Here is a 27,162-nt window from a genome sequence, read left to right as displayed (position 1 = left end):
TTAGCTGCCTTGGTTGATGGCCTCAATCCTTCTTCTTGGAGGCATGCTTGATGACTATGTTGTTGTTGGGGGTCAAACGCATGAACCAGAGATTCTGGGTTCGGTCCCTAGTGGAGTCGCCAATTGTTGACGGTAAAAACTCGTCAACAGAAATAGGCCGGGTCACCACTAGGTATCCCGTTGGATTACCGTCTTAATATTGACTATATACTTAATATAAGCAGTGAAGTGTTTGTGGTATTTGTTGTGTAGTGAGCAATACGAGAAGAAATACTTGAAGTAGAAAAACACACAACATTTATAGTGATTCACTCTTATAAATGAAGAGCTACATCCACTGTAGTTTTCTATTCATTTTGAGATTATTACAATTTACACTAACAATTGCTCTCTCATTCTTTTCTCTCAGGATAAACCAACCCCTTTCCTGTATGAGGCTTCTTCCCTTTTATAGCCGAGCTTCTTTCATCGGGTGGGTTTTCTTTGTAGGCAGAAAAGCACTCAAGTGGTCTGCCTTTCTAGGCCCAGACCGTAGCCCACTAATCACTTTTGCGCACTGTTCACTCAACCAATTAGTCTTTCTTGGCAATTAATTTCTTCCTGAAGGATTCCTGCCATAAGGTCGACGGTACGATCTGTCGTCATCATGAGGAGTCGGCGTCGAAGGTTGGGCTTCCCTTGCAACAGAAAGAAAGGGAATCCCCACCATCGAGGGTTGTAATTTATAGGTTTATATGTGTCAACACATCAAGAAACTATATAATAAGGGTGTTTTTAGCAAATCATTTAGTATGTAGATTTAACATGATCTAATAAAAATTTTGGCACTTCTTAATTAATATGTAGATTTAATAGATCTTATAGAAATATCGAGATCTATATGACAAGTAAAGAAATATTGAGATCTATATGACATGTAAAGAAATATCGAGATCTATATGACAAGTAAATCACTAAAATGGACAAATTATTTAAATTACTATCCGCCTCAAGTGTATGCGTAGGTTTTTATGATTAATGCCGTAATAAATTTGTTATGGACGTGGATCTTCACCCATCTAAATGTTCTATATTTGACATTTACAAGTGACATCACTATAAACAAAAAATACACGCACAAAATGAGATGAAATACAAAAAAGATCGCACAAAAACATACAAAATGTGAAATCTAAACGGCAAAAACCACAACTAAATACAAATCTTTATAGATCAAACTCACCATCACTATAAAATGAGATGAAAGTGGTTAAAGATCCTTTAAAAGTAATTTCCTCTCAGTTGAAACAGATTTTTGAAGTTTTAGATTAATATAACGTTGTTTGAGTCATACACACACATATAGGTACAATTACAGGGACGTGATCATACGGGGTCCATAAATGAACATCGGGGGGTGAACTCGTAGAGAAATATAAAAGCGCGCCAAATTGCCAGTGTCACCATGGGAAAGCACTTTCTTCTCTCGCGCCAAACTCCTCCTTTCTCTCTTCTCTCTCGCCCAAAAAAACTTCACTGCGATTGTCAGTGTCACCATGGGAAAGCAGAAGCAACAGGTCATTTCTCGCTTCTTCGCTCCCAAACCCAAAACCCCATCTTCATCAAACCCCTCAAATCCTTCATCTTCATCTTCATCTTTATCTTCTCTCCCAATCCCACCTCCCAAAATCTCAGCCACCGTCACTTTCTCACCTTCCAAACGCCTCCTCTCCTCCTCCAACTCCTCACCTTCTTCCAAACCCCCCAAACTCCCCAAGCTCTCCACTCCCACCCCTCCTCCTTCCCTCCACGAGAAATTCCTCCAGAAGCTTCTAGAACCCACCCACAACCTCCCAGAAAAACCTCCTCCATCCCAAGCCCAAAACGGCGCCGCCGTCAAGTACACCCCTCTGGAACAACAAGTGGTGGAACTCAAGCGGAAACACCCGGATGTCCTCCTGATGGTCGAGGTCGGTTACAAGTACCGATTCTTCGGCGACGACGCGGAAATCGCGGCGAGAGTTTTGGGGATTTACGCCCACGTGGACCACAGCTTCCTGACCGCGAGTGTCCCCACCTTCCGGCTCAGCGTCCACGTCAGGAGGCTGGTGGGAGCCGGGTACAAGGTCGGCGTGGTTAAGCAGACCGAGACGGCGGCGATCAAGGCCCATGGGCCGAACCGGGTGGGCCCGTTTTGCCGGGGGCTGTCGGCGCTGTACACGAGGGCGACGTTGGAGGCGGCGGAGGATGTCGGAGGAAGGGAAGAGGGGTGGGGCGGGGATAGTAGTTATTTGGTTTGTGTTGTGGAGAAGAATGTTTCGGACTGTGACGTGAGGGTTGGGATTGTTGGGGTGGAGATTTCGGCTGGTGATGTCGTTTTTGGGGAGTTTGGTGATGGTTTCTTGAGGAGTGGGGTTGAGAGTGTCGTTTTCAGCTTGTCTCCTGCTGAGTTGCTTCTTGGTTGCCCACTCTCTAAGCAAACGGAGAAGGTATAAACTTTTAGTTGCAAAATGCAATGCAAAGTTCTACTCTAGTGCCAAAATTTACCATTTATCTTTTTCCATTCTATTCTAACACTGCAAATACTATTAAATTTGGCGTGTTTTGTTCAAATTTCGCATCAAGTATAGTAATTGTCACATTTGGTTTGTTATTGATTGATGTGTTGACTTGTTATCAGTTATAAATCATTTAAAATTTGAAAGTTTACTTTCGAGTAAACATAACATTCGAAATAGTAATATGCATTGGAGCGCAAAATGGAGGATCCTATTAAATGTCATTTTCACATATTTAATGCTAAATGTGGTGTTTGCATGCATGGTCTAACATTTCGTTTTTGTTTTTATTTTGTTTTGCATTGGGTTTTTGAGTGAAAATGTGGTTCTATGTGGTTAGTTGTTGCTTGGCTATGCTGGACCTGCCTCACATGTCCGCGTGGAGCGTTGCTCGCGGGAATGCTTCAAGGATGGTGGTGCGCTTGCCGAAGTGATGACATTGTATGAAAATATGGGTGAAGATGATTCAAAGCAAAATGTAGAGGGAAATCAACGTTTGGCAATTGAGGTAAGAAATTTTTAACATAAGCTTTTACTAGTTGACTAAGATTTTCAGCATGTTAATTATTATTCAACCGTATTTTCATTTTTTTTTTCTATTTTGCTATAAATGTTCAAAGGTAATCATGGACATGCCAGATCTGGTCGTCCAAGCTTTGGCCCTGACAATCCGTTACCTGAAACAATTTGGTCTTGAAAGAGTTCTTTGTTTAGGAGCTTCTTTTAGGCCCCTATCAAGCAACTTCGAGATGACCCTGCCAGCCAATGCACTTCAACAGTTAGAGGTATTTGACCCCTTTGTTAGAAAAGCTTTATTTTCCATGATAACCATTATGTTGATCTTGTGAACTTCCAATTGCTATTCTTGTTTTTACTCGTCCCTGTCCACAAAGGGCTTGCAGGATTTAACAGGCTTTGATCTTGGGTTGATGGGAAATAGTATTCTGTTCCAAAGCACAATGCATTTTACTACAACTTCTCTAACTATAAATTACTAACAAATTCGATGTTCTAATTTATCTTTCTGGATTTGTGAGAGATGCATTAATTTTTTCAATCAATATTTTCTCATTTACCATCTCTTGTTTAGGTTTTGCGGAATAATAGTGATGGTTCTGAGTCTGGCTCCTTACTGCAGTCCATGAATCGTACAATCACTACATTTGGTTCAAGGCTTCTTAGGCACTGGGTATGACGTGCATATGTTATTAGGATTATCTTGCATGCTTTTTTAGTTTTCAATGTTGATGTATTTGATAGTATCATTGATTGATACAGGTAACTCACCCTTTATGTGACAGAAACATGATTACTGCTCGTCTGGATGCTGTGTCCGAGATTGGGGAATCCATGGGTTCTTCTCAAGCTTCTCAGAATATAGAAGATCTAGCTGTGGTTATAAGACCAGAGATTAGTCATGTACTTTCTTCAGTTTTGACAACCTTAGGTAGGGTACCTGATATTCAACGAGGAATAACAAGAATCTTCCACCGGACCACCACCCCAACTGAGGTAGCGACTTACTCTACCTGCAGCCTCCTAATTTGTACTATTTACAGTTCACTTTAGTTTTTTATTATTGGCGTCGAATCATCATATTGCCTATACTATTGACTATTTCTAAATGATTGAATGATACAGTTCATTGCAGTTATTCAAGCTATTTTATATGCTGGAAAACAACTTCAGCAACTTCACAATGAAGAAGAGGAAGAGGAAGAAGAAGGTGATGGAAAGTTTAGAGCGAAGATTGTGCGTTCTGAGTTATTGCGGAAATTGATATTGACAGCTTCATCGCCCACTGTGATAAGAAATGCTGCAAAATTGTTGTCCTCCCTAAACAACGAAGCAGCTGACCAACGGGATCTACAAAACTTAATCATCTCTAATGGCCAATTTCCTGAGGTTCGTACTTGAGTTTCATGCTGATTTATTATCTTTTAGTAAAAGCTCTATGCTGCCTTTTTCATCATTCTTCATGTACCTTTCTGGTACGATATATTTCTGTAGGTTGCTGAAGCCCGGAAAAAGGTTCAATTGGCAAAAGAAAAATTGGATTCTCTGATTACTTTATATCGCAAGCAGCTTAAAATGAGCAAGCTGGAATTCATTAGTGTGTCTGGAGTGACACATTTGATAGAGGTATGTTATCCGCACTTTTTTTCATCAAAGGGAAAAGGCAAAAAAGGTGCAGAATGACCTTTTGTTCTCCTTTTTTTTTTTTTTTTGTTATGTTGTTGATGCTGTACCTCTTTTTCTTTTTCCCGTTTCTGTACCGCATCTTTACGCTGTTGTATACTTTATTATTTGATGTATTGGCTGCAGTTGTCCCTTGACGTAAAGGTACCCTCAAATTGGGTTAAGGTTAATAGTACCAAAAAAACAATCCGGTATCACCCACCCGAAGTGTTGACTGCTCTAGACAAGCTGTCACTGGCAAATGAGGAGCTCAATGTTGCCTGTCAATCTGCTTGGAATAGCTTTCTGGTGGAATTCAGCAACTATTATGCTGAATTCCAAGCTGCTGTTCAGGCCCTCGCCGCATTAGATTGTCTACATTCGCTCGCTATTCTTTCAAGAAATGAGGTATGTACTCTTTGAGATTTTATTGATTCGAACTTGAGTCCTACATTTGCAACTTTTTTATTTGTAACATTGTATAATTCTGTCCGCTTATCTGTTTCTGTTACAGAATTATGTACGTCCAATTCTTTTATATGATGATGAACCTGTACAGATACATATCTCTGCCGGTCGCCATCCGGTATGACTTTAAGCTTCTCCACTTTAGCTTTGTTTTTCCCAGTTTTCTTTCTTTAGTGCTCAAAAGTGCAATTCAAATCATGTCATCTGAAGTTTGCTTAGATTTTCAGAGTTTGGATATCACTTTTTGCTTGAAATTTTGTCCTTGACTGTATCTAGGCATCATTTATGTGCAATGGAATTAGGGCATCACTTGTGTTCAATGGAATTAGGGCATCACTTGTGTTCAATGGAATTAGTAATTGAATAAATCAATCAATATGTGAAACCTTAAAATAATGCCAATGTCCCAACTAACAGCAGAAATCTTGTATTGGTGTCTTAAGTCATAAAATTTGTTGAGGTACTACTACTCGGTATTCGGACTATAGTCCATTTTGTAAGTTGAAAATGGCTAGGTTTCCATATGTTAAGGGCTTATTTTTAGTACTGACAAATTCTTACCAGGTTTTGGAGAGTATATTACAAGACAATTTTGTTCCCAACGACACAGACTTGCATGCAGACAGAGAGTATTGTCAGATTGTTACTGGACCCAACATGGGTGGAAAGAGTTGCTACATTCGACAAGTTGCTCTCATTGCCATTATGGCCCAGGTAAAATCGGGAATCCTTTCTAATAATTCTTGAGGTTGTGCTGTTATGAATGAAAGCACTCTCTCTCTCTCTCTCTCTCTCTCTCTCTCTCTCCCTCTCTCTCTCCCTCTCTCTCTCTCCGAATGATTTTCTTACAGCTGTTGCTATATAAAATGTGCTCTGATTTCTCTAGGTTGGTTCCTTTGTACCAGCCTCATCAGCAAAACTACATGTCCTCGATGGCATCTACACTCGAATGGGCGCTTCAGACAGCATCCAACAAGGGAGAAGCACCTTCCTTGAAGAATTGAGTGAGACTTCCAATATACTTAAAAGTTGCAAAGAGCGCTCATTGGTCATCATTGATGAGCTTGGACGAGGCACGAGTACACATGATGGTGTGGCCATTGCTTATGCTACGCTGCATCATTTGCTGGAGCAGAAAAGATGTATGGTCCTCTTCGTCACCCACTACCCTAAAATCGCCGAGATCATAGCTGAATTTCCTGGATCTGTTGGAGCGTACCATGTTTCGCACCTTACTTCACATAGAAATGAGGAGACCGGCACCATGAACTCTGAATCCGATCATGATGTGACTTACCTATATAAGCTCGTGCCTGGTGTTTCAGAAAAGAGTTTTGGATTTAAGGTTGCTGAGCTTGCACAGGTCTCTCTCTCTCTCTTCACTCTACTCTATTCTAGCATACCTTTTACACTTGCATTTTCACTATTTTTTAAGCTAGTTGAGCACTGATTGTTTTGCAGTTGCCTTCTTCGTGTATCAATCGAGCTGTTACCATGGCTTCTAGGCTGGAGATGGTGGTAAGCAACAGATCAGCAAACAAGTGCGGAAAAATGCATTTGCTAGAAACGTCATCATTATGTCAAAAAGACGAAAAGATGACGCTTGAAATGGAATCTAGTAAATGCTTGGATGGCTACAAGGAATTCTTCTTGATCTTGAAAAACGCTCTATCTGTGGATGACCATGCAAAGAGCTTGCAATTGTTGAACCAGGCTAGAGGGCTCGCAAATGAGCTAATAAGCAGCTGAGAAAATGGTGCTCCTCAAACTGAATGGTGAGCTAGCGGTGGATACAAATCGTACTTGATGAATCTATCTCCACCTTGTTTGTAGATGCTTCCTCTTTTGTATAGAACCAGTGAAATGAGTTGCTGAGCGGTACATTACGATAATTTTGCCAAAGACGTATGTATAATTTTGATTGTCTAATCTTTTTCTCTTAGTAAGTATCTTCCATCTGTTATATGCATCTTACGAGATGCTGAAGCTTCTGCATGTATAATGCAGCCTTCAGTTTTTATGTCATTGTATTGCCGTCTCCCTGTCCCTATGAAGATATCTTCCGTCTCTCTCTCTCTCTCAGTCTCTCAGGGGATTACACTGTCGTTTCTCTAGGCAATCTTTTACCATGTCGTTTTTATGGCCTATTGTCGTTTCTGTCACGATGCCGTTTTTAAGATCATCGTCGTTTTGCAAATATTGGAATTTCTACTCTCTGTGCTGTGGGTTTTCTATGAAGTTTCTCTAAAGTTACCATCGATTTTCGTATTGGTTCTCTCTCGCTGTTTTTTTTTGTTTTTTTTGTTTTTTTTGTTTTGTTTTTTTGGAAAGTACAGGTTCTCGTTCACATGTTCATTATTTGTCTTAATATCGCACACATTTGTTCTTTACATTATCGCTGCTTTTCACGATGTTGCCGATTTTGAATTAGTTCGTATTTCCATGACATTGTCGTTTTCAAGTTCTCGTTTTTAAATGATCCTGATGTCTAGGAGTATTGTTGTTCAAGATCCTTGTTGTCTCTCGAGTATGTTGCCTGTTTTACGTCACTATCCTTTTTCAAGGTTGCTCTACTACGTGCTTCTTGTTTCCAAACTCATTGTTGTTTTGAGTTATTATATTTTAGATTTCTGTTTCAAAGTTGTCATTTTTGTACAAGATTTTCCCTTTTTTTCCCTCTATTATATCACTTCAAATCCCTGATCTTTCAATTGGATATTGTCGTGATAAGATACTGCCTTTTCATGATGCTGTCGTTTCTATCTAATGATGTGCTTATGCTTGTCATTTCTCTCTTCTTTTTTTTTTTTGGGGTCGTTTTCATCTATGATTTTGTTTCATATCTGTATCATTTCCCTAAGACGGGTTTATCCATGATGTTCTTTAATTTATTGTTGCTTTTATATGACGTTGTTTATAGGGGGAAAAAAAAAGAAATCTTTTATTTTTTTAAATTAGCTCGTCGTTTCTATAGTTTGACTTTTTCCTAGAAGATTGTCGGTTTTGGGAGATGTTGTCGTTTAATTTAAGTTGTCGTCTTCTGTCATCAAGTATTGTCGTCTTTCGATTAGCAAAAAAAAAAAAAAAAGTATTATCGTCTTTCTTAATCGGCCGTTTTCCGCTCCTCGGTGATGTCGTTTACAGATTACTTTGTTCTTTTAGGACGTTGCTTTTCCTATCATTGTCGTTTTCACTTCTTCGTCTTGTTATCTTTCACAAACGCACAAAATTTCTTGGATTGTTTATTCTCCCGGAAAATGTCTCTTATTTTTATTGTTTGCTTCATTTCTCTCTCTTTTGCTTCATCAAACTCCCGTCCAACATCCCGAGTGTTAATGCTTTAACTAAATTTCCAATCTCTCTTGCAAAACGAAACGAGATCAAGAAAAGGACCTTAGAGAGCCAATATTATGAACAGGGAGGACAAGATTCATGTGAAAACTTAAACATTCATTACAATTTTCCGGTAAAAACACTTAAAACTAATTTTACATTGGCTTCAAGACATCGTTGAAAGTCAATCCCTGACGCTAGCTAGGAACAATCTCAACTCTCTGGCCTTCCTTTGGTGTTCCGGCGACATGTCAGTTTCAGAGTCACTTAATTCTATTACATTCACAACTTTAGGACTTGGCTTCACTTGCTGCTTATTACTAGACAGTGTCAATCTCAATCTTGGTGGTGAAGGACTCAGAAGATCAATTATTTCGTTCTCATACTTAACACCAGTTGAACCTTCTTCATTGCTACTTTTTCGCTCTTTATCAAGAACTGGGATTGTTTCTAAGACATCCGTATTGTGTCCCGATATATCTGTGCTTGACGCAAGAGAAGGACAAGTAAAGGTAGTATTCCTACTACTTTCAGATTCGATGTCAAGCAAAAGATTTTGGAGCCTCTGATCAATTTCAGCCATAGAAGCTTCATTTCCGGATTTCTTTGCTCTTGCGTTGCAGCGATTCTGTTTCTTCTTTTGAGCTTTACCCTCCTCATACTCCGCAATCTTCTCCGGACAGGCCCTGTAGAAAACAAAAAAGAGATTTATGTAAGGGAAGGAACTGATGCTTCCCAGTCCTCACAACTTTGATTTTTTGGGATGAAGAGGAGTGTATTATGTCGTTTCTTTTTTCCATATGCAACAATATCCAATGTTTGTTCAAATGTATTTACTTAACACAAGTACTAGAACATCGACATCAAAATGAGAAGATTACACTAATGATAATGTGAGTTATGATGACGACACTCTTACCTTTCTAAGAGATCTGCTGGAACTATGGAGGTTTTAAGTCCATGCAGTTCCTCTTCCCATGAAACCTCGTAGAATTCTTTTCCCTGAACTTTTCTCTGCTTGATGATTCCAGAAACTGGGCACTTGGTTGGCATCTGTAAAGTGTAAAGGTCTATGGTCATGCAGAGCAATCATAATACAAGCCAAAACTAATGTACAGTTGATACTATAAGAAAAGGAACAACGCGTAAGAATCATCTTATTATTCAAATGATATATGGGTACGGTCACATATTTATTGCTATTGGTCAGGATGTTATAGATTTAAGTAACTTGTAATAGGATGAAAGGACGGAAAATTATGTACAACAGAGATCAAAAGCACCTCGTGCAAGGGAAGGTCCACTCCAAGTTCTGATGACATTGTACGTAAATTGGCAAAACGCCGTAGATCTCTCTCAGCAATCTTTGGAAGGATATACTCATCTGAAACAAAAATGAAAAGACAAAAAAAAAAAATGATTCGTTAAACCAACATGATGTTAGCATTAAAGTTTTGCACCTGCACATGTTCAAGGGTGAAGATACAAGGCAGTAGACACAGGTGAAAGGAGAAGATGGAAAACCTGTTTTCTCAGTAGGCCACGCGAAAAACTGATTGCATATCTGCTGACATTTGACATGTTGAAATGGGTGCTGAACAAGAACCCTTCAGAGGACAAAGTTGAAAAGCAAGTTAACTAACTAGATTTGATAGACTAGGACCTACTACCTAGAATCCTAGATCCCATATTGAAGCAGCCTGGTAGACCTAAGTTGGGGACTTTGATAAAATTGGTGAACTTTGGAAAAGGTAAAAGTCTAATATGCACGTCGCCCACCCATGAGCCCCTTCCTTGGGAGCAGGTCCTGAGTTGTGTCTCCTGAATCGAGGCCCAAAAACCTGCTCTAGGAATAATTGTTGGTGCCAAATATTTACAAGACTCTTCCATGTATATCGGTATCAACAATCTAACTAGTTGATACGCTATTGTTTAGACAAACATAAGAACAAAAATAAATCAACGGCACCTATACTGCAGAATTCTTCTTAACTACCATCAGCCCCGAAAACAGTATTATAAAACTAGCACTTACCTATGCACGGCAGCAGAATCTGCTGAGTGACACTTTGGCTTTAAATATGCATTGATCACATCCAAAACTGATCGATCCTTTGATGAACAAGGCTCATATCCTACACAGAAAATTCAAAAGTCATGCAATTTAATAAAAACAGATACATGAGCTAATCACATCGTATGCAAATCAATAAAAGTAATGTGAGGATATACATATGTGCAGATATAAGCTTCAGCAGAGAATAAATTGCTGAGAAATCTGCTTAAATTTTAACTTCAAATTAGATACAGTCAGGGAGTTTATAAGAACTACTATATATGCTAATATAGCACATATGCATAAAGGTCTCCGGAGCATACTATTCATATCCGAGTTATGAACCATTAAGTTCTCCTTGTTGTTCATCAAATTTTGTCCCTGTTTCTTCAGACCTTTTGTCTTCTTAGCAAAGGAGAGGCCTTCTGACGCTATTTTTTGGAGGACAGCGTTATCTCCTATAGACTTCACAATTTCACAGGCTGATTCCTAAAGCCACGAAAAGAAAAAAGAATAAGCATCCATTCATTAACGCGATAAACTGGAAAGAAGGTGCACATTGATGTTGAGAGTAAATGAGAAATGAACAGGTTTTAGAACTCACACGACCCAGACCATGTACTCCATGAGAGTAGTCACTTCCAAGAAGTAGGGCAAGGGTAATCTATGGATCACAAGTAACGAAGTCAAGGACTTCTTCGAAATTATAAAAAAATGAATCCCATAGGGAAAAAAAAAGGAGATTGAGGACATTAGAAGGAAAAGTATAACGTCATGAAAATAGAGAATTCAAATAAGAAGTGACGCACATCTGATCAAACCATAGAAGTAGCTAAAAGGAACAAAGTGTCAAGTAAAAATATAACTTCTATGATCTATCATGTCTACCTTTGGTCATCAGTTCAAAAAGGGAAAAGTTAATCAGATTTTGCAATAAGTTAAAGCCAAGAAAAAGTTTGCCGGAGAGGAAAAAAAACGGAAATAGGAAACGGTCCCTAGAAAAGAAAACAATAATTTTTAGTAAAATTCACAAGCCAACTAGAAGATTACCAGCGAGTTTCTTCCAAATCCAAGTTGTCTTTCTATGTCTGACATTTCATAGCAAACAATGTAACCCCCATCTCCTAATCCATTTTGCACATGATAAGCACAAATTAGTGAAAATATATTGAACATAGAACAGATATATACTTCCTCAAATTGAAGTAATCAAATCCCAGTATCTTTTTCTTTTCCAGTTAAGATGGAAAACTCCGGACTACTCACCGAGGCAGATATCTCTGTACACCGTCCTTGCACCAAAAAGGAAAATATCTGAATCTAAAGTGAAACATCCATCCTGTTGACCACAATAGACGTGTTTGTGAAAACTATTATGGAGATGTCACAGATGATAAATAAGAAGGTAATATGATGGTGGGCTTTGTGATGCTCTGGCATGATGCACGTGATAGATGGTCCCAACAAATTAAACTTAGTCTTAGTGACTTACACATAGTGATTCAGAGTTCAGCAATGCACATTGTGCTTCTGCTTCTTCAACCCTAAATGTAAATAAAAAATGATATTCTTTGTAAGTTTCTGTTCATTGAGGCATTCTCTAATAAAGGTCGACACAAAAGCAAATAAGGCTTTATTAGAAGAGAAAATTCTACTCTGGGTAATGCTTGCTTATTTTAGAAGGAAAAAAATGGTTCCATTATACTTCTTAGGAAAATGTCTGCTATTTAGACAGCAGAGTTAGTGTCAAGAGGGAACATTCTAGTCATGTTATCCGCCCTTTCTTTCCTTTTTCGTCCTCACTTATGATTGAAAAATAGAAAAGAAAACTTCCTTTCTCTTCTAATCGTAAACCTAGCATGATGCTGGACTGCTGGAGTAAACGTATACTCACCCATCTAAGCAAGGAATGCCAAGTGCCATGCCCAAGATTTTTGCCTCCTTTATCATGCATGAGAACTCAGATCCCATATTCCTTCGAAGTGAAGACACCTTTTCTGAGTTTGTTTCACCGTTATTGACCTGCCTTCATTAATCTCACTTCAATGCACACAAGAGAGAGAAAAGTGCATGGAAACAAGTGCAAAGGCTGTAAAACAGTTAGATTGTGAAACACAAGAATACTCACTTCATTTTTTGAATTTAAGCGGCGCCTGTAAGTCGCTATCTTAATCGCAGGAATTGCTCCATCTATCAAAGAGCAAAGACCATTCATTTGTAAATACATTGACAAACACCCTTAAAAGAAAAATCAACATCCTAGAAAACACAGACTTTTGTGCACATTCTAGCTAAATTGATACGAATATTTAACTGAAGCAACTAACTCCTTGAACGAGTACCTATGTCCAAAACACATTTCAATTCGAAACATAACTTTGACATGATTCCCCATTGTCCGTATTAGACATGAGACTAGCAAAAATTGTGTATTAGATTAGACGGAAACTAACGGCACGCTAGCATAGCTTTTGAGACAGTAGAAAAAAATAAGTAAAAGTTGCGGGCTTGTGCCTTTTTTGGAACCAATATTTTTAAAATAGCTTAATGGATCAAATGGATTTCTAAATTTTCTAATAAACAATTAAAATGTTTAAAGATTTTTTGAGAAGCTGCACTGCAATTTGCGACTTTGAGCGAAAGTTCTTCTAAAAGGCAAAACTCTCAAAAAGAGAATCGAAACACCTTCAGACAGAAGCAGCTTTTAGACCCTAAATCATGTCATATCTCACTCAGTCCCACAACAAAGTCAGTCTTTTTCAGTTTCCGCAAATACTCAAAAAAACAAAAAAAAACATAAACCCATTTTTTACAAACTCAAAAAATAATGGAATCTATGGGTACAACAATCAAACACCTGATATGCATAAGATCCAACCCCAAGTTTCAAACTTAAACAAGCAACAAATAGTCAACAGAAGAAAACTAACACACCAGTAACAAATATAATGCTGCAATTCAAAGCGATTAGAGCTCGAAGGCGGTGAAAGAGGCCTTGGAGATAAACCTTCCCCATCAAACAAGAGTGTGACTTGCTCACATTGTGGAGTTGAACCATCCAACAAGAGAGATCTATGCATATTCTTTTGTTCCTACAACCCAAAAAAAAAAATCCCAATACCCAAATGAATACGGAAAATCGAAAGAAAAATGGAGTATAAAAAAGAAAGCAAAATTGTTTTTGGTGGGAGAGAACTTACTGAAGATGGCGAAGTGGGAGAGTTTTCTTGCAGGATTCGAGAACATCCCATAGATTCTTCACACCCATTTCTCTGAATTCCGATGTACAGAGTAACAGAAGGCGAGTTACATGATAAAGCTTTTTTTTTTTTTGAAAATTAATGTAATATTTGTTAAGTTTGAGCTTTTGAGTGGGAAAATCTTCAAAACACGTGGTCGTGGGGTTTATTTGGAATTGATTTTAAATTGTTTTTAAAAATATTTTTGTATAATTTTTAAGACACGAAAATAAAAATAATTTATAAATCGTGTTTATTTAATAAATATTTTAAAAAGAATAATTTTTGTGAAATAATTAAAAAATAATTAAAAGTTTTTTTTTATTTTTAGTACTTATTAATAATATTATAATATATTAATTAATAATTATAACAAAATACGATTTTATTTTTTTATTATACTCAAAATAATTTCTTAAAAAATTAACCAAACACAATTTTAAAATTGATCTCAAAATCATTTTAAAAATAATCTTATTTTTACTTTTATACTAAAAATAAAATTATTTTAAAAACTTTACCAAACATGTCCATGTGAGTTTCAATCTGAGTTATGTAAATTGCGAGAGATCTCGCTAATTCGATGTCGTTTGATGCTAGTATAAACTGTAAAATGGTAAAAAAGTAAACTGTTGCCACTAAAACTTTTTCCTCTATATTTTTAATGCATTTTTTTTTATTGAATTATACTTTTTTTTTCTTTCCTTACATTGCTCCCAAGTTAAATGAGCTTTCGACACATTGTATAAATTGTTCACGAGGTTGAGACTCCTTCTAAACGGGCTCCTGAAGCCGGTGTTGTTTAATATATTAGAAATATCTTTATTTAAGCTCGTTGTGGCTCAATTTACTACATTTTCTGAAAAGAATAGTGTAGCTCACATACTAGTTAGTCATGCTTTTGTTTTTTTTTGTAATTTGTTTAGGACTGACTCCTTGCCTTCTTTTATTAATCGCATGGTAAGAAGTAGCTTTATTCGTGATTAATAAAACTTTAAAAGTTTACCATAAAATTTTTTTTTCTGAGTAGAGATGCGTAACTTAGATCTTAATATCTATTTTTTCGCAAAAATTATACAAAATGGTACGAGTTAATAGAAATGAAATTGAATTACAACACTTTTCAAAATAAAAAATTGAATTACAATAAATTTTTTAAAAATATATTTCACATTTCTAACGGGATTTAAAAATTATTAAAAACTCGTTCATTTCACTTATTCAAATTTAATATATTAGAAATATATTTATTTAAGCTCGTTGTGGCTCAATTTGCTACACTTTTCGCGAAAGGAATAGTGTAGCCCACATGCTAGTTGGTCATGCTTTTATTTCTTTTGTAATTTGTTCAGGACTGACTCCTTGCCTTCTTTTATTAGTCGCATTGTAAGAAGTGGCTTTGTTCATGATTAATAAAATTTTAGAAGTTTACCGTAAATTTTTTTTTCTGAGTAGAGATGCGTAACTTAAATTTTAATACCTATTTTTGCATAAAAATTATATAAGATGGTACGAGTTTATAGAAACGAAATTGAATTAGAACACTTTTCAAAATAAAAAATTGAATTACAACAAATTTTTTGAAAATATATTCCACGTTTCGAACGGGATTCGGGAATTATTAAAGTCTCGTTCATTTTACTCATTTCAGTTTTGTCATAGTTAAAAGTTCTCATAAAAAGTCATATCTAAAATTTTCTATTACAGTAAAAAGCTCTCATATAAAATCACATCTCAACTCAAATTAAAAACTTGAATATATGTTATTATTGGTAGGAAATTGGATTTGGATCAAAATAAATTTTTGGTAAACCACACATTTACCAAGTAAGTACCAACAAAAAAACCAGCCACAATAAATAAAGAGTCATATCAAATATACATACATGATCATATTTCCAAAAAAAAAAAAAAAACCTACATACATTATTATCCAGACATTTCTGAGGCTTTTTACCGTCATTTTCACTTTAGACGTCAACAAATTTCTGATTTAATTTCTCCTCTTTTTTTTTTTTTTTTTTTTGTCGGGTGTCCACTATTTCTAGAACTTTGATAGATCATAGTATTGGATTGGATACAGATCCGAGTCTTCATGGTTCGGAGCACGTGTGCGTTACAATTTGGTGGGTTTTTTTTTAATTTTTTTTTATTTGGGTTTTTCTGACTTCATAACACTCACAGGCTTTTTTACTCTTGTCGGAACGAACCAACCATCTGTGAACAAGCCATTCGGCCAAAACAGAAACACACAAGTGTTCCAACACAAACACACACTTTGCATATCTGATGATGATGACGGTGAATGGTTCATAAAGCGAGCAGGACCGGAATGGGAGTTACGCTGCGCTGAAAAAGGGCAAAAACAAAGCCCCTTTTGGTAATTTCACTATCCCCTGGAATCTGGTTCTCTCACTTGTTTTTAGGAATACCATTTCCTTCCCTATATTTCCCTTTCATTTTCATTTTCACCTCCCAACAACAACTCAATTTTCATTTCTCTTTGATTTTTTTTTTTTTCCTTTTCTCAAGGTTTCTTCTTTCTCTTCCTCTAGCTATATATTCTAAGACTTTTGTGTGTGTGTGTGTGTTTTTTTTTTCAATTTATGTGTATATTAGATATAATTGTGTATGCGCGTATAATTGCCGTTGTGTTTGCATGCTTTTTGAGTGAGAATTTGGATCAGATTGTATAGATCTGGTCCGAAGCGACAAAACCTAGAGAATTTGATGTTTAAAGCATGTTCTTTTGCTTCAGGATTTCTCTTTGTGGGTAAATGATTGAAGCTTTTCGTGTCGTGATCTTGAATTCTTCGACGTAGAATTGGATTTGATAGCCCTCGGGAGGTGATCTCTTCATTCTGTTCATAGAAAGTTTTATTATTCTTTTTGGCATATAAAGGATTTTGAAATATAGTTTGAATTACAGTTTTTATTTTTCGTAATAACTTTCTATTGCTTGTTGATATTTTAACAAGTAATTTAACCACTTACTGCTGTATTTTTCTGTACCATCTTTACATGTTTTTCCTATTCAATTTTGTCTTTTTTCCCCTCTAGGACTATAGTTATAGTTCCAATTTTTCCAAACAGAAGATGCTTTTTGAATCCCAAATTGACCAAGCTATTTTAATTAATTAACCATTAGACATTTTATGATCTATTAACTGATTGGATATGCAAATTGGAGTGTGTGTGGTTTGCAGTTTTCATGTGGTTTCGCCAACTCTAGAAGATTTAGAATAGCAATCTCTTGAACCATTAGTGTGTTTTTATCCTCACATTCTCGTTGAATCTTTTGTTGGAATCTTTGTTCAAACTTGCTCTTGTTCAAGGTCCTATGGATGGCTATACTTTGCCAACTAGTTCAATTTGAGAAGTTTTGTGGCCTCAAGGCTTGAAAGAGCAAGCGGAAATAGGGGAAAGCGAAATCCGATACCAAATCCATAGATTTCATATGTTTTGCTCTTTTCAAAGATTTCTTTCTCAGTTAAGCCTTTTTTGTTGATTCTGTTTACTTTCTTTTGTAGCTGTTATAATGTGTTAGGAGGAGTTTGGAAAGCTGTGGGCATGGAAGACAGTTACTCTGTATCGCGAAGATGGGAAGATTTGGACACTGACATATTGGTGAAGATTTTTCAAACTTTTGACATCTTCGAGTTAACTTCAGGGATTGCTCATGTGTGCAGCGCATGGCGCTTGGCTTGCTGTGATCCTTTGCTGTGGAAAACACTCGACTTATCGATGTTGAAGTCTAATTTCATAAAAATCCCGCTGGAGCCCTATGTTTATGTCGATGGTCGGTCTGATAAGACATTGACTCGCGTGTTGAAGATTTCCTTGAGTCTTAGCCGTGGAAACATTATGACGCTGATCTTCCATTTCAACTTGTACGTGAGTGATGAACAGTTGACCTACACTGCTGAAAGGTAATTATAATAATCTTTTTATGTGGGTGAAAATCATGCGTTTATATTCTGGTTATCTGTCTATTTGGTGCATTTCCTGTCCGAAATGATTTCCAATAAAATTGTTGATATGTCAAAGACAGGACAGGGATGCAATTGGTGGTCTACTTTTCTAAGTCATGCTTGTTTAGTTCATACAAGTTGAAGGCTAACAGTTGACATATTCCAAAGCAGATTGATGCTTTACATGTTAGAAAAACCATTTTGATCAAGGCAAAATCACAAAAGCCTCCTTGGGTTAAATTGAAATTAGATGTTGAACCTTATATTCTCAGGAATTACAATAGAATCCCTTCAAATTGTTGCTCTCTTTTGAAATATATTCCTTAAATGCCTTTTAATTGATTCAATGTCATAAAATTAGACATGCCAAGTTTATCTTGAAAAATCCTTTTCTACGCAACTATTCTTAAACCTTAACCTTATTTGAAGCCAATCACCATGTCTAATATTGACCAAAGCTCGCATCAGGGTGGATTTTTGTAGGGAATTGGCAATTTGAGGGGTTGCTTTTTTAATTCCCAAAATGCAATGTTGAATACTGTATTTTATTAGAACCCGGGGGATGTTTTTTTTTCCCCCCTTTTATTAATCTTGATTAGGTTACAACTTACAACATATATAGGCAGCACTTTGGACAACTATATTAGAAATACAACCAGGAACCTTGTACAGATTCGTAATCTTGGAAATATAAATAAGGGAATGATTCTGTTTATGATCCCAGAAATAGGTTGTATAACTTAATATACGATGCACGTCTTTTTTTTTTTCTTTCTTTTTTGTAACAAATAAATCCCAAGATTCCATGGTGTGGTCAATACATATACATTGCAGGTGTCCACGGCTCAAACGCCTAGTTCTTCCAGCTTGGAACAGAATAAAAAAGACTGGAATATGCAAGGCCATCCGAGTGTGGAAAGATCTTGAATCCCTGACGATGCCCAGCATAGCTAATCCGCCATACTTCATGGAGGAGATCTCCAGGAACTGCAAAAATTTCAGTGAACTTAAGATCATGGGTCCCTGTGACGTGCTATGTGCTTCTACAATAGTTACATATCTTCCGAAATTGAAAGTGTTGAGCCTCCGATGCTCGCTGCTCAATAAGGATGCTCTCATCTTGATCTTGGAGGGCTTAAAGCACTTGGAGGTTCTAAATATATCACATTGCCTTCTGATTGAGGTCCCTCCTCACCCTGCGTCCAAAAGAGTCATTAAAGAACTTGATCGTTTTATCCTCGAGAGGGCATCTCGGTTGCGCTTATTTCTAACGTGCATGGAAGACTCCTGCCTCATGTGCGAGCGAACGAAAAACGATGAAGGGCTTATGAGGTGGTACAAATATGAGGAAGATCTGTGGAAAGCTGACGAGGTTTGCTCACTTGCTCTTTGATTTGAGCGTTCTGACGCTGTACTTTAGGTAGATGTTGTAGCTTATTTGCCTCTTTTTTTTTTTTTCTGTAAACGTGGTTACTTTTCGGCCAGAAAACGTAATAAAACATTTTGGAATGGATGTGAATGAGAGCTCTCTTCGTGGAATTAATGTAAAATCTTCTGTTTAAAGACAATGTTTTCTCTTTCTTTGGATATGGGTGTGTTTGGAATGTGGAGTTCCTAAGATTTTGATAAATGGGATTTAATGCCCGCTTGGCAAGAGGCAAGATTAGAAGTCTGTATTGCTGCTGTACATAACTTCGTTTATCATGACCATTGTGATTGATATTAGTTATATGCCTCTAAATTTTTGCTGCCTGAAAAGTTTGGAATTGTATGCTGTTCAAAATAGTGGTAGTTAACTTTATTGTTAACGGCGCTTAGAGCTTAGAATGGCGGCCAAACTTGACTAGCTTTCAGAATATCTCTTATTGCAACTCCTATCACGCCTTATGTACCCTTTTTTTGGGTACAAAATAATACTCTGCCGCTGTTGTACAGTTTTATTTTATTGAATTTGTTAATTGTGTATCATCAATCAACAATACTAAAGGCTAGTTTGGTAGTGTTATAAATTTTAAAAAAATTATTGTTAGCTGTGTTGAGAAACAAAAATAACTGTTACAAAAAGTAATTGAGTGTTTGGTAAACTGTGATTATACAAGTATTGATTTCAATTCTTTTTTTTTTTTTTTTATACTTTCACTTTCTTAAAGGTTTTTTTTTTATCTTTTTTAATTTTTTTTAACGCTTTTTCCTCTATTCTTACTTTTTTTCTATCTTCTTTACATTCTTATTTTTTTTGCCCTATTACATAATTTTTTTTTTCCTCTTCCCCAAATTAGCCCTCATAAATATGCTCTTTTTAATTTCCCGTTTAAATAATTTTTTTATACATATCCATGTCTAAATTTTTTTAAATCGTGTTTTTCTAATGAATGTTTTGTTAGTGAGGGTTTTTTGTTTTTGTTATAATTTTCATTCTTTTTACTCTCTTTTTTTTTTTTCTTTTTTTCTTATTTCCCTGAATGAGACGGTTTTTTTTTCCTATTATAGAATGTGATTCAGTGCACTAGGTCTCAGTGAAATCGCTACGTGTCAGTCAGCAATTGGACGTCCTTTTTAGTGAGAAACACATGGCACTCTATAGATAGTTCGCTCAAATAAGTGACCACGTGTCAACTTGGTATTTGTTGAAAAATATCACACAAATTAAATAAAAAACAAATTAAACGAAACAAAATAGAGTTAATTTAAAATACAACAAAATATACATTTTTTTTTTCTTGTCCCTCGCTTCAAGTCTTTTCTCACTTTTATTTTCATTCCTTTTATTTATGAATTTTTTCTTTTCTTTTTCAAATAACAATTTATATAACTATTATTTTAAATGAATTATGTGCGCGAAGTGCACCCTAAAGATTATGGGCCCGTTTAGTTCGCTGATTCGAGTTCTTAATTTGAGTTTAGATGTAATTTTATGTGAGAGCTTTTTACTGTAGTAAAAAAGTTAGATGTGATTATTTCTGAGAGAATTTTTTACTGTAACAAAATTTAAATCGGTGAAATAAACAGATTCTACTATTATTCTATTATTCTATAATCTGATGTTTAAAATTAAAAGCGTGCCAAACATTTTTTAGACGGGTTTTCTAACGTAGAAGTGGAATAATCGTGAATAAGGTTTTTTTGTTTTTTTGTTTTTTTGTTTTTTTTTTTTGTATTTGTCGCAAATTCTTCAATTTAAAGAAAAACGTTTCGTTGCACGAGGAGGTGAAGTGGGGTCCGAATTAGTAAATGGCGTACGTGGTACTCTTTCCGATCAAACTTACACCATCCAACTTTCTCGAATCAGGCTCTATAAAAAAAACAAAAAAAAATTACAAAAAACAAAATAATAATAGATAAGGGAGTTTTTTTAGTAATATAAAAAAATAATTACTAGTGTCAGATATGTATTAAAAATCATCTGTTTTATATTTTTTTAATTTTATATAATTTTAATTAGATCTAACGGTTAAAAATTAATCATATTAGTGGAAGAAAAAAAAACCCAATAAATAAAGCTTAAAAGAAAAACAAAAAATAAAATAAAACAACCGCCACCACGACGGCTTCTACGAGAGTTAGAAGACAAACTATCAACTATTTGATAAGATTACAAATTTAATTTACCATCTCCATGAAGGGCAAAATACTGAAACGAACTCTTTTTAAGTATTATTTTTCCTTTCAAATGAAATAAAGGAAGCATTTTCACTCAACAATAATAATAAACATTATACAAATAACTATCTGAGGGCTGCAAAAAAAGGCCAACAAGAAGTCCCCTTTTTTGTTTTTTTTTTTTTTTTTTTTGAAGAGAACAAGGAGTCATCTTTAACAATGCGTTTTTTGGGTTTTGTCACGGTTTGCGTATCTTGCACCTACCATGAAGACTTTTTATGGCTTAAGTTCAATCTCGAAAGGTAAAAATGTTTGTGCTAATATTTCCAACTCCTTGCTAGATTTGGATGGAGAGTTAGTTTTGTATAACCAAAATGAAAACGTTTTTCCAAATCAATGGTTTTAAGATTGTTTTCTTCTGTTGATTGTGTTTTATATATACTCTAACGATAACTTGTTGGAGGGTGAGAACAAAAGTCTTGTTTGCTGGAGATAGAATGGACAACCGTGATTTTCTTTTTCCCCTTTGCCACTTGGGCATAGGAGAATTTTAACAACCTTTCAATCAGATGAAGTAGCCTATTTTGCCTGGTTTTTTAGCTAACGGCGGCAATTCGTGTTAATAAATCTTAAATATTTTGATATTGTTCTTTTGTATTTTTGAGTTAAGGTAACTTGAATGATGATCTTTAATTGAGTTTGAGTTATAATTTGAGTTGAAGTTGTAACTTGAGTTTGTGTTTTGATTGGCACATATTAATTATGATTTGAATTGAAAATCTTTTTGAATTTGTGTTTGGGTAGGTCAAAACTTAAATTTGTATTTAGATAGTATTTTAATAAAAAAATCAATGGTGATGAAAAATTTTAATAGGATATATGGGTGTGGTTTTATTCATTTTTTCATTGTGAATTCATAGAAAAAAAATCATCTAAATCAGAATTAAAACGAAAAAATTATGACATTTTTAATAATAGAAAAAATATTGTTCATAAACTTGAGTTTAAGTTTATAAACTCGAGTTGAAAGGGAAATTTGAACTCGAGTTTAGTCTCAAACTTGAGTTCAAACACAAATTTTACAAAATAACATGAACTTCAATAAAATAATAACTCGAGTTTAAATTTTTACTGAGTTTCGTTATAAAAAACAATCCCTTCAAAATTCATGTAATTTGTATTTAATATATTATATAAACTTTTATATGTAACTAATTTATAAATGAGACACATAGTAAATCCTGTCAAAATCTTTATATACAATTAAAGTCTTCGCGGAATCCTTTCTAGTTTGTACCCCAAAGCAAGAAAAAAAAAAAGAAAAAAACTTTTATCCTCCCGAAAAATGAAAAGAGAATATCCCCAGTAAAAATAGTAAATAATTATTTCTTATTTCTTCGAAATTCCTTACCGTGGAATTGCTATTTTATCTCATTGATAAAAACTATTATTTTCACCGTTTGATTAGTTCTTTTACTATAACTTGTACGTACATCAAATTATATCAACGCACCATACAAAATTATTTTCTCTTACAAATTAAAAAAATAATCTAATAATTAAAACATCAATTCTTAATAATAAGATTAAACTACAATTTTTACAAATTACATTAAAGTTTCATATTCCTTAAAAAATAAAAACTTTTTAGTATGTGTAGTGTATTAATAGGTAAGATTTTTTAACTATTAAATATGTATATTTTTTAATTTTTACGTGATTTTATACAGATTTAATGATTAAAAAACTTAACATATCAGTATGTTTATAGGAGAGAATGTCCTAAAAAAGGAAAGGAAAAAAAAAAGAAAAAGAAATAGATGGAAAGAAAAAGGTCGTTTAATTCACTAATTTAAATTTTTAATTTAAATTAAAATGTGATTTTATATAAAAAAAATTTTAATGTAATAAAAAAATTAAATATAATTATTTTTAAAAATTTTTTATTATAATAAAATTTAAATTTTAAACTTCACTCATTAAAATGAACGAGGTGAAAATAAATCAACCGTTATAAAAGGTGCAAATTTAGACCAAAAGTAAGACTTTTGAGACTTGTCAGCAGATAAAAGAGAGAGAAAATATCAATCGCCTGCTCCTCTCTCTCTCTCTCTCTCTCTCTCATATCGGCGAAACCAAAATGGCTCTGCAACTGTGGGAGACACTCAAAGAGGCAATTCCGACCTACACTGGCCTTTCTCCTGCGACCTTCTTCACCGTGCTCGCTCTCGTTTTGGCCATCTACTACGTCGTTTCGGGGCTGTTTGCGTCCTCCGATACCCACCACGAGCGGCCCAGATCGTTTGAGGAGGTTCCGCCTCTGCCTCCTCCGGTTCAGCTCGGCGAGATCACCGAGGACGACCTGAAGCAATACGATGGCTCCGATCCCCAGAAACCCTTGCTCATGGGCATCAAGGGCCAGATCTATGACGTCTCTCAGAGCAGGTATTCCATAAAGTTTTCTCCTTTTCTCTCTTTTAGGGCTTTTTTGCTTGGTATGTTGAGTTTTCGGTTATTTTAGATTTTACCTTCTTTTTTTCCTACTGTTTTGTCAACTCTTGATTAAGCTTCTTGGTATGTGTTGGATTTTTTTTTTTTTTTTTTTTGTGGTTCACTTGTTAGAATATGAAGAAAGTGGAGAAATTTTTAATTTTTATCTCAAAATTTCTGTCAAACTAGAGCGGCTAAGTATTTGACTATGTGCAAGTGGCAATTTTTCTCTTTCATTTACATGATATGGATTTAATCCAGAATTTACCAAGTGGGTTTGTCTATGGAAGCCTATTGCATTTGATTTGCTGAGGCTTTTTCCATATATAAAAGCCTTTAATATAAGATTCTTGTTTCATTTGTTTTGCCTTCTTATCAGAGATTAATTTGTTTTTCAACAGAAATATGTGAGGGTCAGTTACTGATTGAGTTTTTAATTTGAGTTGAGATGTGATTTTATGTGAGTTTTTTACTGTAATAAAAAAAAAATTAGATGTGACTGTTTTTGAGAATTTTTTACTGTGACAAAACTCGAATTTTAAATTCGAATCGGTGAAATGAACAGACCTTGAGTGTATTTGAATAAGTTTTAAAGAAAGATCAGTGCTTTTGAGATAGCATCAAATATTTGGCTCGAAAAGAGGAAAACAAAACAAAAAAAAGGGGACAAAATAAAGGATGTTTCGTGCTTGATTTTTTTCTAATTTGGCGACAAATACTTTAGTAACCTATTGCTTCTTAGGTTCCTTTGCATTGTTTACATGCTTGATTTTTTTCTAATTTGGCGACAAATACTTTAGTAACCTATTGCTTCTTAGGATTCCTTTGCATTGTTTATCTTTTATTCCTAAGTTTTTGACTTTTTGCTAAGTTTTTAACTTATCTACATGAACCGGCAGGATGTTCTATGGACCTGGCGGGCCTTATGCATTGTTCGCTGGAAAAGATGCTAGTAGAGCTCTTGCCAAGATGTCTTTTGAAGACAAAGATCTCACTGGTGACATCTCTGAGCTTGGTCCATTTGAACTTGAGGCGTTGCAGGATTGGGAATACAAGTTTATGAGTAAGTATGTCAAGGTTGGAACTATCAAGAAGGCCGTTCCAGTAACTGAGTGGTCAACTTCCGGGGAAGCGGATTCCACTGAAACAAAAGACGAAGCTAAGCCTGCTGAGGGCATTTCATCAGAAAAGCCTGCTGCTAAATCTGAGGAAAGCCCTTCTGAGGAAATCCCTTCTAAGGTGGAGGCTGCGAATGAATGATTTTTCGAGTCCCACTTTGTACGAGTCGGGAAGAAGGTTTTTTATGGAGAAACCATAGACATGGGGTCTGGTCGTGCAGTTGGTAAATCTCTGATCACACAGAACTTCCTATCTATAGCGTAGGATACTTTTGCCATCATCAGATTTTCTTGAATGTCTACTTAATTAATAACTCCATGATGGTAAAATTTGGGTTTTTGTGGGTGCTACAACTTTTGTACTCTGTTTATTTGGTGTTTATGCAGTTAACGAACACACTATAGCTAAATCGAGGATGTGTAATTTGCTGTTTAGCTACATAATAATGTTCTGTCGTTCCAAGAAGTGTTAACAACCGCGTTAAGTTGCATGTTTTGAACTTTCAGAAGCATTTCAATGATATAGCAAATCTTGCTGGGTCATGACGTGAATAGACCCCTTAAAGCTTTGAAGGGGAGTGCCCCTTCTGACAAAGCTGATGTTTGTTCCATTGTTGTGGTTTTGACATTTCAGAGACCCAAGATTTTCTCTCTGAAAGCCATTTCATTAAGTACTTGGGACCGTTTGAGACAGAGTAAAAAGCTCATTATTTTGAGGGTGCGTTTAGTTGCAGAAAAAATAGTGGGTGCAGTGAGAAATGGTAATAGTAATAGAAAAATGGTGGGTGCAGTGGAAAAATGGTGGGTGCAGTGGGAAAATGGTAATAGTAATGGTAATAGTAATAGAAAAATGGTGGGTGCAGTGGAAAAATGGTGGGTGCAGTGGGAAAATGGTAATAGTAATAGAAATGATAATGATAATGATAATAAAATGGAAAAGAAAATTAATTCATTTATTTAGTTGTAATTTTAAGAATATTATGGAATGAAGCATGAATATTTTTATATTGATAAAATTACCTTTATAGTAACGTTAATATTTTATATATCAATATATGAATTGTCTTTAATTTGGTATTGGATTAGAGCGACACGTGTATATATCTTTTAAAAATGTGTATTTTTTTCTTAAAATATGTAAATTTTCTCTTAAAACATGTATAATGTGGGGAGACACTTATAATTTGGTTAAACACTAATATACATGTTTTAAGAGGACATATACATATTTTAAGAGAAAAATATACATATTTTTAAAATAAATGTACATGTGTCGCTCTAATCTGATACCGGTACCGGATTAGAGACTTTACCTATCAATATAATTAATATAATATATAAAATGTAATATAATATAATATAATTATTATTATATAATTATGATATATAATATAATAATAGGTAAAGTCTTCAATTTGGTACCGGATTGGAGCGGCACATGTATATTTCTTTTAAAAACGTGTATATTTTCTCTTAAAACACGTATATATGTGTTTAAATAAATTATAGGTGTCTCCTCACATTATATATGTTTTAAAAGAAAATATATATGTTTTTAAGAGGAAATATATATATTTTTAAAAGAAATATACATGTGTCGTTCTAATTCGGTGCCGGATTGGAGACAATTCTTATAATAATATTATTAAAATTGTTAATATAATTATAATATTATATAAGATTATATAATAAATAATAATATTTTAGTTATAATATAATTAAAAATTACAATTATATTATAATTATAATATAATATTATAGGAATTGTCAAACCCAGCACCAGGTTGGAGCGGCACATGTATATTTACTTTAAAAACATGTATATTTCCTCTTAAAAATATGTATATTTCCTTTTAAACCATGTATAATATGAGAAGACACATATAATTTATCTAAACACTTATATACATGTTTTAAGAGAAAATATACATGTTTTAAGAGGAAATAAACATATCTTTAAAAGAAATATACACGTGCCGCTCTAATCCGATACTGGATTGGAGACTTTACCTAATGTAATATATAATTATTATATTTAATATAATACAATTTAACTATTGTAATGACTGAGAAAATTTCAGACCTTAAATAATACAATTCATGTATTTTTAAGCCAAGGATTTTCTTAGAAAATATTATGTTATATTGTGAATGGAGGATTTATGGAATTAA

At 34.8% G+C, this 27,162-nt stretch overlaps 4 protein-coding genes across 9 annotated transcripts; 3 read left to right on the top strand and 1 right to left on the bottom strand.

Annotated features, from left to right (window-relative positions):
* Positions 1–1,396: 1,396 nt before the first annotated feature.
* Positions 1,397–7,225, top strand: LOC21398856 (DNA mismatch repair protein MSH3). 2 transcript variants are annotated; one of them, XM_010109131.2, is made up of 12 exons: positions 1,397–2,468; positions 2,878–3,045; positions 3,158–3,322; positions 3,628–3,726; positions 3,816–4,049; positions 4,179–4,442; positions 4,548–4,679; positions 4,863–5,123; positions 5,230–5,301; positions 5,748–5,897; positions 6,070–6,546; positions 6,645–7,225. In XM_010109131.2, the coding sequence occupies exons 1-12, from the start codon at positions 1,536–1,538 to the stop codon at positions 6,930–6,932; spliced, it is 3,243 nt and encodes a 1,080-aa protein (XP_010107433.1). In that variant the 5' UTR covers positions 1,397–1,535; the 3' UTR covers positions 6,933–7,225. The 2 variants fall into 2 exon arrangements, with proteins under 2 accessions (XP_010107433.1, XP_024028652.1); XM_024172884.1 differs by lacking the exon at positions 3,628–3,726.
* A 1,379-nt stretch (positions 7,226–8,604) lies between these two features.
* On the bottom strand, positions 8,605–13,898 carry LOC21398855 (flap endonuclease GEN-like 2). 2 transcript variants are annotated; one of them, XM_024172905.1, is made up of 14 exons: positions 13,773–13,898; positions 13,507–13,664; positions 12,701–12,762; positions 12,467–12,594; positions 12,065–12,116; positions 11,839–11,911; positions 11,623–11,696; positions 11,177–11,236; positions 10,896–11,061; positions 10,552–10,651; positions 10,041–10,123; positions 9,800–9,900; positions 9,436–9,569; positions 8,605–9,202 (listed from the first exon to the last, which is right to left on the bottom strand). In XM_024172905.1, exons 1-14 carry the CDS (start codon positions 13,838–13,840, stop codon positions 8,701–8,703), a joined length of 1,761 nt encoding a protein of 586 aa, XP_024028673.1. In that variant the 5' UTR covers positions 13,841–13,898; the 3' UTR covers positions 8,605–8,700. The 2 variants fall into 2 exon arrangements, with proteins under 2 accessions (XP_024028673.1, XP_024028674.1); XM_024172906.1 differs by having other exon boundaries at positions 10,968–11,061.
* A 2,000-nt stretch (positions 13,899–15,898) lies between these two features.
* On the top strand, positions 15,899–19,443 carry LOC21398854 (F-box/LRR-repeat protein At3g48880). 4 transcript variants are annotated; one of them, XM_024172880.1, is made up of 4 exons: positions 15,899–15,937; positions 16,040–16,191; positions 17,342–17,740; positions 18,617–19,443. In XM_024172880.1, exons 3-4 carry the CDS (start codon positions 17,382–17,384, stop codon positions 19,173–19,175), a joined length of 918 nt encoding a protein of 305 aa, XP_024028648.1. In that variant the 5' UTR covers positions 15,899–15,937; positions 16,040–16,191; positions 17,342–17,381; the 3' UTR covers positions 19,176–19,443. The 4 variants fall into 4 exon arrangements, with proteins under 4 accessions (XP_024028648.1, XP_024028645.1, XP_024028647.1 ...); XM_024172877.1 differs by adding an exon at positions 16,570–16,658 and having other exon boundaries at positions 15,910–16,191; XM_024172879.1 differs by lacking the exons at positions 15,899–15,937; positions 16,040–16,191 and adding exons at positions 16,307–16,343; positions 16,570–16,658.
* Positions 19,444–23,442: 3,999 nt separating this feature from the next.
* Positions 23,443–25,531, top strand: LOC21398853 (membrane steroid-binding protein 1). The gene is made up of 2 exons (XM_010109128.2): positions 23,443–23,827; positions 24,772–25,531. The coding sequence occupies exons 1-2, from the start codon at positions 23,523–23,525 to the stop codon at positions 25,130–25,132; spliced, it is 666 nt and encodes a 221-aa protein (XP_010107430.1). The 5' UTR covers positions 23,443–23,522; the 3' UTR covers positions 25,133–25,531.
* The last annotated feature ends 1,631 nt before the right edge of the window (positions 25,532–27,162 follow it).

Source organism: Morus notabilis, unplaced genomic scaffold (genome assembly GCF_000414095.1).
Source record: "Morus notabilis unplaced genomic scaffold, ASM41409v2 Scaffold759, whole genome shotgun sequence".
NCBI lineage: Eukaryota > Viridiplantae > Streptophyta > Magnoliopsida > Rosales > Moraceae > Morus > Morus notabilis.
Note: the sequence above shows the minus strand (reverse complement) of the source record. Positions and strands in the feature narration are given on the sequence as shown.